At 41.1% G+C, this 12,975-nt stretch overlaps 1 protein-coding gene across 1 annotated transcript in view; it reads left to right on the top strand.

The window, feature by feature from the left end:
- The first annotated feature begins 3,274 nt into the window (after nucleotides 1–3,274).
- The window catches only part of HRH3 (histamine receptor H3), a 35,415-nt gene continuing 25,714 nt past the window's right edge, over nucleotides 3,275–12,975 (top strand). Inside the window, exon 1 of the mRNA XM_063298770.1 lies at nucleotides 3,275–3,521. Within this exon, the coding sequence (XP_063154840.1) occupies nucleotides 3,275–3,521 (247 nt within the window). The remainder of the gene's footprint in view (nucleotides 3,522–12,975) is intronic.

Consider the following 12,975-nt stretch of genomic DNA (forward strand, 5'->3'; position numbering starts at 1 on the left):
AAGATGGAAGAGAGGGGGAATGCCCCAAATGAAGCAAACAGAATTATAGTATGTTCATTGAATGAAAGTTCTCAAAAGCTGTTCTTCCATCAGCTTATGCCCTTGAAACATCTTATTTATCTCAAGCAGAAATCTCAATGTACTTTGATAGCAAATGGATTATAATTAACTTCGAAAGAGTGGGTTCAGATCCTGGTTCTGCTGTTGACTATTTGACTTCATTTCCACAACACAGCAGGATTCCCAATTAATCCATTTTCTTTGTTCATATAATACATGGAAAGACAGATTTTGCTCACCTGACACACCATGCTGATGATACCCAGTTATATATCTGTCTTGTAGGTTGTTAGGACCTGGATGGAGAGAAATGGGCTTAGATCAAATTCCAGCAAGACGGAGTAGCTGTGGGTTTGTAAGCTAATTGTTTCCAGAGATAGTCCTTCTTTCATTCCCAACAAAGTAATTCTCCTTCCCTAGTTGGAACTGGCTCAAAATCTAGGGATTCTGGACTCACATCTCCTGCTTTAACAGCTGGTGAAGGCTGTAGCAAGAAGAACCTCACCCAATTACATCTGGTGCACTAGTTGCAGACATTTCTGGAAATAGAAATTTTGCTGTCATTCACTCATGCCCTTATCACCTCAGAACTGGACTACTACAATTCGCTCTGCATGGGGCAGCCCTTGAAGACAATTTGCAAGCTTCAGCTGATGCAGCCTACCTAGTTGCCTGAGGAGTTATGGGATTACCTATGTTCACTCATGGAACATTACTATTATGGGAGTTGCACTGGTTGCCAAACAGCATCTGAATGCAATTCAAGATGCTGATTATCATAGTTGGACCTCTACATGGTTTAGTGCCTGGCTATCCTTGAGATAACCTACTCTGAGCTGAATCTGCCCCCTTCTAAGATCTGTTAGAGAGAGCTAGCTGAAGGTGCCAAATCTGAAGGAATGCTGTCTGTAAGTATCCCATGCCTAAGTCTTCTCAGCCTTCCTGCTTCAGGAACACCTATTCCCAGATATTTGGTCCACCCCTCCCCTATTATATTTTCAAAGAACATGGAACTTCACAGAGGCATTTGGAGATGTCTGAAGGTTTTGCTGCAGTGAAACATCAGAGCCTATAATATTTCCTTATTAAGGATGAAACTAACCAAGCTTAACATATTATGCAAATACAACCCTAAGCCTTTAATGGACTTGGCTAAGCATGTTGTGCGTATTTAACTGTTGTGTAATCTTAAAGGCAAGATGCTGTTTTTGAGCTTTGATCAGATCCACCATCTGCAAAACAGGAATGACTGCAACTCAAAGAATATACAAATGTAATAAATTAATAATTAATATTCTCTTGGATAAATTAAATATTCTGTACCTACATTGACCAATAAGATAGCTATAGTAAATCTGCAAGCAAGACTTGAGTTCAATTATCAGAAAATACAATTTCTGATATTTCACTGATAACCTTATTCTGCCATAAATTTGACTAATCCCGTTTCCACCCAAATTGCCTCTAAATCTTAAGGCAGTGAATTCCAAGGGTTAATCACAAATGCTGCAAATGCACTTCTATCAATAATCTTCTTCTACTTAGCTTCATAAAGTAATCAATCCATAAGACAAGGTGGTCTTATGAAAAGGTGGTATAAATTCATTGACAAGGTGAAAGGCTGGTCTTTTCTCATATTTTTTCATTTTTAAATAGATTTTGGGAATGCTGTAGACATGATATGACTTGCTTTTAGCAAAACATTTCACAAAACACCCATAACATTCTAATTAGCAAACTACTTAATTGTAGGCTGAACGGCATGTCAATGAAGTGGCTCAATACATAGCTGGTTCAAAATGATACGTCAAGATGGTATGTGATAGTTTCTCATCAAACTGGAGTGAAGTGTCATGTAAAAATTCATTGAACTATAACTTAATCAAATGGCCCAGATCAAAAATACATTACACATATATGATTAACACTAACCAAGCTTAGCGTGTTGCAGGAATGAATCTGCTACCTCTTTACCTGATGTGGTTAAACATGCAATGGACTTTGGATACTTCAAGTGCTATATAAGATCAAAATGGCTGAGGGTTCATGAGCTGTCAGTAGCAATCACTCATAAGCACATATACAACCACACATAAGCAGGCTGTGTTCATACAACCACACATAAGCAGGCTGTGTTCGCACAAGTTACCAATCCAGGTCATGAAAAGAGATATTTGCACAATGTACTAAGCATGGTTAGTGTTAATTCTTTTAAGTTCTTTCTGGCTAAGCATGTCATGCAAATCCAGGCCATTAACTTAGCTTATGGCTCATTTTATTATCTGAACACTGACCCCAGTTTCATTCAGGAGCTGATATTAAGCATTCACAGTTCTGAATGTGATTACAGGATCTTATTTCCTCTAACCAGTTTCTTCCCTGCTTGAGCCAATTGATCAATTCATGAACTTTCTCCCAAACCAAACAGACCAGTCCCATTGGTTGACCTGCTCCTATTGCCTGCGTGAAAGTTCATTGGGAGATTCTTGAGAGACAGGATTAAGGTAGCAGATGGGAAGAGAGGGGAGCAGTGGCTGGCCGGGTGGAAGGCCAAGGACCGTTCAGCCTGGCTCTGTGCTCAAGAGTCCAAGATCACAGCCTACTCCTCTCAGACTCTCCCTTTTTCGCTTTGACTGAGAAGCAACTTGGCTCCACCCTTTGACACAACTCTTCGTTTTTGCCCGGAGGCCAGTCAGTCACTTCCAACGCTGAGCGGAGCAGCTGCTGCAAATATTAAGAGTTGTCTCCCACTCACCCCCAGCCCTCCGCATTCTGTCGTCCTCTCCCTGTTCTCTCTCTCTTCCCCTGTCAGGAAAAGGAGGAGGAGGAGGGAGAGAGGAGAGGCTGAGTTTCGGAAAAGACCCACCGTGTCACGGGGAGAAAGAATCGGAAAGCACCGGAAAGAAAGAACACCTGAATTTTTTAAAAATTTCACTGAGAACTTGAGAAGGAAGCCAACCGCTGAGAAGGAAGCCGATTTGCTGAGACTTGGAAAGGGAGAACTGGCCGAGGGTGAAATGCCGAAGCGGCTTTCTCTGAATCCATCCGTCCGTGAGAGGCAAGTCCCGCCAGGTATAGCCGCCCAGAGTCCTCTGGAGTTGGGCGGCTATAATAAATTGAAATAATAAATAACTAAAGAGCGTCCCGTTCCCAGCTGGCAATGGCGCCGCGACTTCGCCCCGGCGTTTGAGCCGCGGAGGTGCATGGTGCTGAAATGGACAGCTCCTCGGGCGCCCGGTCCCTGAACGGTTCGGCGAGCCACGACAAAGCGGCGGGGGATGAGCTCTCGGGCCAGTTCTCGACGATCTGGACCATCACCTTGGCGGTGCTGATGGCTTTGCTGATCGTGGCCACGGTGGTTGGCAACGCACTGGTGATGCTGGCCTTTGTGGTGGACTCCAGCTTGAGGACGCAGAACAATTATTTCCTCCTGAACCTGGCCATCTCCGATTTCCTAGTAGGTAAAGTACCTCACCTGGTTTCACTTTTCTTCACCCAGAGATCATGCTTTTGGACTCGGGGTCTAGTGAGTTAGGAGCCCTTCAGTTTTAAGCACACAACGAAGGCGTAAGATTGATCAGCTGTTCCACCACCATTCTGAGCTTTGTAATAGGCTCTTCAACTTCTCTGGGTTACCAAGTCGTTTGTCATGCATGTCCCCCTGATCCACTTGCTGCTTCGGTGGTCATTCTGATATCTCTGGAGTTGCCTCCAAAACCCACTCTTATCTGCATCACTGTCCGTGTTGATACACCCTTGTCTAAGCATGTTTTGGGGAAAGGGTTTCAGGCACACTTGCCAGCAGGCTGTCATTCATAAGGCATTTAACTATGTTCTGCAAATGATTCTCTGGTGGGATTCAACAGGAACAGGAAGAAACCTTTCAACTTCTCTTCTTGTGCACCACAAATATTAATTGATTATTCGTTAGATTTACAGCCTTTTTTTCTTCCTGTTGCTCAGGGCAGTTCATACAGTACTCTCTCTTCCAATTTTCCCCCTTGAGAGGAAGAATGGGCTGAACTGGCCAAAAAGATATCTGGGTGGACTTGATCTTTGCAATCCAGTGATCGCTACACCATCCCCTATGTTAAAATGGCTAGAGGCAGCAGTCTTATTAATCTGTTGCAGCAAATCAAGTCCTTTAAAAATAAATTGGAAGTCTGGGGACTTTATAGCATCTTTAAAAAGTACAGATTTGTGAAGCTGAAAACTTTGGATAATAATCCATGAAGATTTATGTAATAACATGCTTAAATCTGCTTTTAATTTTTAGAGAAATAAGCATGGCTGTTTTATACATTTTAGAGCTAGAAAAATCCCTTCTGCCATGGTAAAATATTTTTAAAGCATTGTTAATGTTATTGGAGACTTCCCAAACTGGGGTTGCACTAGAAGACCTCCAAAGGTTCTTTCCAACCCTGCAATTCTATGATTCGATGGGTAGTGGACTACAGCTTTTATCAGCCCAAATCCATGTGGTGACTGGACATGTTGGCTAGGTTTGGAATTTGTACCCAAATACATTTGGATGACATCAGATTGAGGAGGTCTGTCTGATATTTTTTTAAAACACACAACCAAACCCCAAAATCACTCTCCCTTCTTAAAAAAAACAACACCCTGGGCAGGAGATAAACTTACAACTGATTGAATGCAGCTGGGCATTTCCCTTTTCTAGTGGAAAGTGCTATCTAAAACTACTACTTTTTGATCACAGCTGGGTTCAGCTTAATCATTTGGACTTAAAGTAATGGCCACATTGCTTTAGGCACAAAATCCCAAATGGATTGACTTAAAAGAAAGTCTTCTTTTATACTGAAAGAAATCATTTTCAAAGTACCACACATCTGCTTAAATCCAGAGTTTTTAATTCCATTACATTGCAGGTGGCACTTCCTAGCATATGAAATGTGTTTGCATCTATAAAGACATGTTTGATTTATATATAGACAAATAATTGGGGTGAGACAAACCCAAAGCCAGAGATCAGATGTATGAACTGGACTTGGAAAAAGCAAGGGGAAAGTTGAACCCATATCAAAAGTTATGCCTTTTCTGACCCCCAACCTGACTCTAAAGCTTAATTAGGGGAAGCTAGCCTTAGACCACTTCCTTTTTTTTCATTATATCCACCTCCCATCTCTGGAGGGTTGGAAGTATGCACTTATTTCATATTTTTGTTGCATTTTATAGAATTTTAGAACGTAATTGGAAATAACATTAGAGATGATCTAATGTCTTACCCATTTCAGAGATCCACTACTACAGCATTCCTAATGGATGGCCATCTAGCCTTTGTTTAAACTTCTCCAGCAAAGAAGAGTCCATTACCTCTTGAGAAAGTTTGTTCAACTGTTGAGCAGTTTTTATTTTAGGATTCTTTTCTTGATGTCCAACCGAAATCTATTTTCTTGTAATATAAACTTCTATCTCCTAGAACAAGTATAAAAACTTCTGCCCCATTTTCTACATGATAGTCATTCAAATACTAGAAGACAGCTATTATGTCTCCTTCACAGTCTTCTCTTCTCCAGATAAACATATTCAATATCTTCAACCATTCTTCATAGGTTCACCTCTCCAGGCTTCTTATCATCTGGTTGCTTCCCTCTGGACATGCTTCCCAATGTCCTTCCTAAAATGTGATGCCCAGAACTGGACACAATGTGCTAGGTGAAAAAATAAAGACAAAAATAAAGACAAAGATGACTTCTCTTGATCCTGACATTATATTTCTGTCCATGTAGTGTAGGACTACATTTGCTTTTGTGCATTTGAATCACACTGTTAGCTCATTTGTAGTTCATGATCCAACAAGCTACTCAAATCCTTTTTACAAGTAGGGTGCCTCCCCCCTGCCACCCCCATCCTACACTCATTACATTACATTGTTTTTTCCCACCCAGAGTAGGACTTTGCATTTGTCTTTGTTGACATTCATCTTGATTTCTGCCTATTATTGTAGCTTGTTCAAGAGCCTCCTGAGTCTTGAAACTCTCCTCTAAGATGTCAGCTATCTTCCTTATTTTGTCTCATCTACAGATTTGATAGCCACATTTTCTAATCCTTCATACAAGTCATTGATCAATATATTGAAAAGCACAGGGCTGGGGTTAGGCTGTGTTCACACAATGTGCCTAACCAGATCTATTAAACAGTAATGCTGTGTTTCATCCATGTGTTAAACCTGGTTAACATTAACATTTCTTAGTATTTGCGTGTGGGCTTAAGATGCTGCACAATCCATTCTGCTTAATTAGTTTATGGTTCAGTGGTTTGAGCATGCCATATGAATGCAGCCACAGGATGGGAGACTTTAAGCCATTGAGATCAACCCCAACATTTATCAAGATCCATGAGGATACACCATCCTTAGTGCTTGCCAGGCTTGGATGGGAGACTGCTCCATTCTTTCTGAAAATGGCATGTTTTCAAGCTATATATAGTCACTTACTTTACAAATAGTGATTATTTTAATTCTGTAAGCCACTCTGAGTCACCGTGTGTGAGTTGGGTGGACTTATAAATTTGTTTAATAAATAAATAAATAAATCCTAATTTCTTTCTAGGAAATACTGCTGAATCTTGTTTCCCTTGATGGACCTTGCTGACTATCTCTCACAGTGATATCACTCAGTTAGATCTGCATTCATTATATATACAGGGGAACTGATAGAGTAGCCAACAGTTAATGAACATTCTGACTACTAATTGGATTTCTTATACTATGGATTTCTTATGCTGTGAATGATGCATCATGCAAGTCATACCTGGGGTGACTTCCTGTCCTTCTAGACACAGATGTACTACATTCTTCATTCTTTGTCTGCCATAATAATAAAAGAAGTCCCTTCCATTGACTAAAAGTAACACCCATATTCACTGTAGTTTAACCCAAATAAGTCTTCTACTTCATGAAGGCTGAAGAGTCCCAGAGAACTTCCTATGCTACGAAGCAGAGATCCATTTGTCTGGCATCATTTTTCTGGTGTAAAACCTCTGAAAACAGAATGTCAGTTGTGCAGACAGTCTCAGGATGGAAGCAGAGAGGAGGATTAAGCAAAATAGATGTCACTACAGATTTCTCCTTTAATGCCAGGCTGGAACAGTGTTCTGCAAGAAGAGATCATATGATTATAAAGTGGGGCAGGCCAAGTTATTTAGAAGCCTAAGGGGGCCTCCAAGATTATCTCTCAGATAATCTTACAAAATAAGCCTTACAAAATAATATTTTAATCACACTGAGATTAACAATGTTAATGCAAGAATTATGTTACTCTGTAGCAGTACTATCATTTTTATCTTGGGCTAATGTAATTCTGTGAGAGGCTGATTCCAGAAATTTGGATGACTTGATTCTTTTCAGTCTGACATGTAGGTTTTGTATCATATAATTTACTTCCTTGTATGACTCCTGCATATATAAAAGAGCATCATCTGTGAAAGAGCTGTTAAATGTATTCTGAAAAGGTAAATAACTGGTTTTTGCTACAGTGCTGGGCCACAGGTAGGCTACTTGTATCTCATTAGAAATTAAGGAATCAAGGTGCCATAAAATACTCCTTATTTGACATTCAAAAGTTGACAAAATAAGGGCCACTCCTAGGAGAGTATTCTTGAGGATTGTTCCAGAACAGAGCCCACTACTGAAACAGCTGTATTTATGGTCCTTCCTGTTTTGCCTTTCCCAGCTGGTAGCATCCAGATGTGTTCATCAATTCCCATTAACACACAGCCATCTGGAAATTATTTGTGAGTTTATTAAGTTTTTATTCCACCTTTCATTCACAAACTCAGTGTATCCTACATAGCATTCTCTTATCCCATTTTTCCCCACAAAAACAACCTGGTGGAGTTGGTTGAACAAAGAGAGAGCGACTGGCCCAGAGCCATGCACTGAGGGTGGCTAATATTGAACTACAAGTTGGGTCTTCCTGCTCCTAGTCAAACACCTTTACTGCTGTACCCCATTGGCTCTTGGGCTGAGAGCGAGGGTCTGGCCCAGAATCATCTAGAGAACTTTAACTCATAGATTTCTACTGTCCAGCATCTGCAACTTCCTATACACAGGTTAGCCCATTCTTCTGGTCTTTCCACACTCTCATAAGCTGCTGCAGGCTTTTCTTCCCAGTCTTCCACCAGGCCTTAGGGCTTGAATCTCTTGTTACACTGAGTCATTTCTCCACTCCACTCCATGTTAACTGGGTGACATCTCTCCAGCAGCATGTCCTGAAGCATTTGAAATTTAACCCACCCCCCGTTCTGCTTTTCCTTCCTTTTTATAAATTCTGTAGTGAAGGCATGTACGTGCCACTTTCCAGGTACCTTCTAGCATTTTCATCTTTCCTGTCTCTATGCTCTTGGCCTTGTGCCACATCATCTGCCTTCCCTAAAAAAAAGTCCATGACCTTGACACAGACTCAGCCACTTTTCTTCAGCCAGGTACTTCACCATGCCGTGTGACCCCTTCCTTACGTGAAGGCTAGAGCTAGCCTTCCTAAAGGGGCTTTAGTTTCTCAGGGCTCTGAACACGAAATGCTTTCTTTATCTTTCCCATATCTAGATAGGAAATCTGTGACCTGGTTGTTTTGGCCTGATTGCTGTTACACTTTAAAACTACATGGTTGTAACATCAGATACCACCTTGTTCATCTTCTGTTTGCTATCTTTCATTTTCTCCAGCCAAACAAGAGATTTGTATTGTGTTCAACAACCATGAACTCACACCCCCTAAATATACTTTATTGCCCATTTAAGTGCATTTGCTTCTGCTTCTATTGTTCTGTAATTTTGCTCAGCAGGTGATAACTTTTTTGATAAATACAAAAAAGGATGCTTGTCATTTACAAGGGTTTGTACCAGAACTGCACTTAAATCCACATTTGACACATCTACATGTACAATGAAAGGCAAATCAAAATCAGGTCCTTCAGGGGTTAGAGCATAATACAGCCTTTAACTGAGAAGACTTTTGGTATTCCTTGGTCCACTTGATTTTGATCGGTGCTGTTTGTCTGTTTGTTTGTTAAATCACTTAATGCTTGAACTTGAATAGAACAGTGCAGACTGATTCTCCTGTAATTACTCACCAGTCCTAGAAAGGATCTTACTTATTTCTTTGTAGTAGGTGGTGATGACTGTAAAATGGCATGAATTTTCTTCTCATCTGGCTTGGCCTGCTGATCACCTACTGTAAAGTCCAAATAGTTGAACTCTTTAAATCCAAGATAACGCTTTTTCTGGGTTAATTGGGAGATCTGTTTTCTGAATGCTGCTGATGACAATTTTCAAAGGCTTTGTATGTTCAGCCCAATTAGAATTATATACAACTACTGTATGTCATCAAGATAAGCAGCATAGTACTGTCCTCTTTCAGGGAAAACACTGTTCATTAAACATTGGAACATTGTGGGTGCCCCATGTAGTCCAAATGGCATTTTTACACATTGGAAAGTCCTTGTAGTGTTATGAAAGCTGTCTTTTTTCGAGACGATGCTCCCAAATGAATCTGCTGACATCTGTTTGATAAATGGCAGGTGGACAGATATTTAGCTTTTGCTAAATTATTTACTAGCTTGTCTAGGAAAGTTACCAAATTTAGTGAGTTTAATTCTCTCAGAACCAAACAAAATCTAATTTCTGCCTTTGGTTTCAGGATCAAGTCAATGGGTGATGCCCACTCAATAAAAGATGTCCCTATCACTCCTAACTTAAGCATTTCCTGCACTTCTTTGTATCTCTTAACCTCTCTGGAGTTCTGTATGGACAGTGGCATATGGGATTAGCATCTCCCGTGTCTATCCTAGGTTAAATCAGTGTAGTGAACCCTGGTTCTTTATTAGGAAATTCTATTAGCAACATGTGTAAATCCTGCTTTTTGTTGTGCTGTATGTTGATGAAAATTCTCAGTCATCCAGGTGGAATTATCTGTAGGTTGAGTCATGGCAACTGGATTTCTTTCTTTTTAGTTGAAACATTTCGCTGCTTGTCCAAGCAGCTTCTTCAGTCTGGGCAAAGGTTGGTGAGGGGATCCCATATATGTCTTCCAGGGTGGCTGCATTGTCCCTACACCTGAATGGCTGTTAATTGTGCCATGGAGGTGTGGTTCTCGTTGTGCTGTAATTCTGGATTAATTTATACCTTGTTTAAGTTTTGTATTTCTGATTCTGACTTAGAAGATATAGGCGATGTAATTGTATCTGCTTTTCAACCAGTGCAAGTGAAAATGCTTTGTTCCTTTCCTATCCACTTCCTCAATAGGTTAACATGGTACCCTTCTGGCATGGGTTCCCCCATGGCAATCCAATAATTTGCTGGTCCTGCTTTGCTGAACTATCTTGGACGGACCTTGCCACCTGTTTTGCAACTTGCACTTTGTGCTAGGAGTAGTAACAACCTTTTCTCTCACTTTTCTCCTTAGTATCTCTACCACATAACCACTTCTATTCCTGCTGGGCTTTTGCTAAATTCTCTGGGGGCAACTGTGTGTGTATATATAGCTTTTCCCATTGGGTCAAAGTATACGCTACTATGTTCCTAGGGTCTCCCACTGTTTTGGTCCATTGTTCCTTACAGGGTTTCTCAACCAGGGTTCCATGGTACCCTCAGGTTCTGTGAGAGGTCACTAGGGGTCCCCTGGGAGATCACGATTTATTTAAAAAAATTATTTCAAATTCCCCAACATTGCATACACGCACAAACACATGCCCCAAGGCAGAGTTTCTCAACCAGGGTTCTGTGGAACCCTAGGATTCTGTGAGATTCCCTGGGAGATCAGATTCCGAGGAGTTCCCTGGAAGATCACGATTTATTTAAAATATATATTTCAAATTCGGGCAATTTCACATTAAAGAGCTAAGCTTCATTCTTTGTTTTAATTTAAGAACACTGTGCATGCATCTATATAGGCCCACCCATGAAACAAATACAATAATTTTGTAACTTCCGGCCTATATTTGAACCTGAATGTGCAGGGGTTCCCTGAGGCCTGAAAAATATTTCAAGGGTTTCTCCAGAGTCAAAAGGTTGAGAAAAGCTGCTTTACAACATCTATGGAGTCCTTGGTGCTCTCTGAGCCTTGTTGTTTTCTAGCAGACATTTCATTGCCAGACTAGGCAACATCTTCAGTGAGAAGAGGGAGTGGGCCTTGCTCTCTGTTTATATGCCGTGGTTTGTCCAGCTTGTGTTGGTGGAGGTGTTGTTCTCTCCCTGGGAGTTCCTTGATTGGGCTGTTGTTTGCTGCTTGGTTGATTGACTGAGTTAATAATTCCTTGATTAGGGTATATTGTGCTGTTTGATTGTTCATCTGGTGTTAATCCTGGTGTTAATTTTTGCATATCTGGGTGTTGATTGCTGGCGAGGAGGTGTTCTGGTCTTTTAGCTTTTCTATTGTCTCTTTTGAATGGTATGTAAACGTTGTTTACCTCTGTGTGTCTGTTGATGGCTGCTTTGTCTGAATGCCAGGCTTCCAGGACTTCTCTGGCGTTTTTGGATTTGGCTTGGTCTAGGATGCTCACAGTTTCCCAGTTGAAAATATGGTTCAGTCTGCCCATGTGTTGTGAGATTAAGGAGTTTTCATCATGTCTTCTGACTGCTAGTTGGTGTTAGTGGATGCGCTCTGCTAGTCTTCTGCCTGTTTATCCTACATAGTGGCTGCTACAGTCCTTACACTGTTTGTTGTAGATAACTCCTGTTTTTTTCTTCTTGGGCTACTCAGTCTTTTGGGTTACTTAGGATGTTTTGAAGAGTTTTAGTTGGTTTATGTGCTACGGTGATGTCATGTGGTTGTAACAGTCTGTTGGTGGTTTCTGAGATGTTTCTGATGTATGGCAGTGTTATCCTTTCCATAGCTTCTGTTGGTTGAGTTGTAGTGGGTTGAGTGGTCAGGCACTTCTTGATAAAGTGGGGGGGGGGTTACCCATTTTGCTGGAAGATGCTGTATAGGTGATCTGTTTCCTCATACAGAAAACAGATCATACAGGAAACAGATCACCTATACAGCATCATACAGGAAACAGTAGCTTTCTCAACTGAAAGCTATCAAGAAACCCAAAAAAATAGTAGTCCAACAGTTCCCACATTTATTTCTTCATGTAGGTCATCCACTAAGGTGATCAAAGTGAGTTTTAAGGCCAAATCCCTACCAAATCCCATTTGAAATGAAACCAGACAATCGGTATCTTCCAGATGTGTCTGAAATTGCAAGGCTGCCACCTTCTTGATCACTTTAGACAGAAGTAGTACACCTGTGCTCCCTTCTGGTAGGGAGTGACAGGCTGCACCGACAATGAAACATGAGTAACATCTCTTAGTTTTCCAGTGATTGATTGAACCAGCCAAGAGAGGTCAAAGTCAAGCAAATAGGTGGTAGCCCTCACTGCCATTAATCATCTCTCCAAGTTAAACATACTGGAGCTCTTCTTATGCTGTAGTTCTAGTTCAGATTTCTCATCACTCTGGTTGCTTTCCTGGGGATATGCTATAGCTGGTCCACTTCCTGTTTGCTATCCCTACTCTGTCCAATGGTATACAGACCCTGGTGACTTGAGATATCACACTTGACTGGTCTCTGTGTACTTGTGTTACAGGATTTATGAATAACCTTTCCTGCTACATGCCACCACCACTGTCATGTATTTCTTAGTGCCCAGCACTTCCCTTCCAGAGTCTTTTCCTCTGCCTTTCTCCCACTTCCTGCTTCCAGTTTAATTTAAAGCTCTTCTTATAAGGTTCAAAAGGCTCATGCTAATACATTTTTCCCTTTGCTGTGAGTTGCAGCGAGGGGTATTCACAGGTAGGTGACCCCGTGTGTGTGAAAAACATCAAAATGGCTGGCCAACTGGGTGAGCAAAGCTTTGCCCTTTTAACATGTGTAAGGTATGTGTTGCATGTTTTAAAAAAGGAGGGCTTCCA

Source organism: Candoia aspera, chromosome 3 (assembly GCF_035149785.1).
Source record: "Candoia aspera isolate rCanAsp1 chromosome 3, rCanAsp1.hap2, whole genome shotgun sequence".
Lineage (NCBI taxonomy): Eukaryota > Metazoa > Chordata > Lepidosauria > Squamata > Boidae > Candoia > Candoia aspera.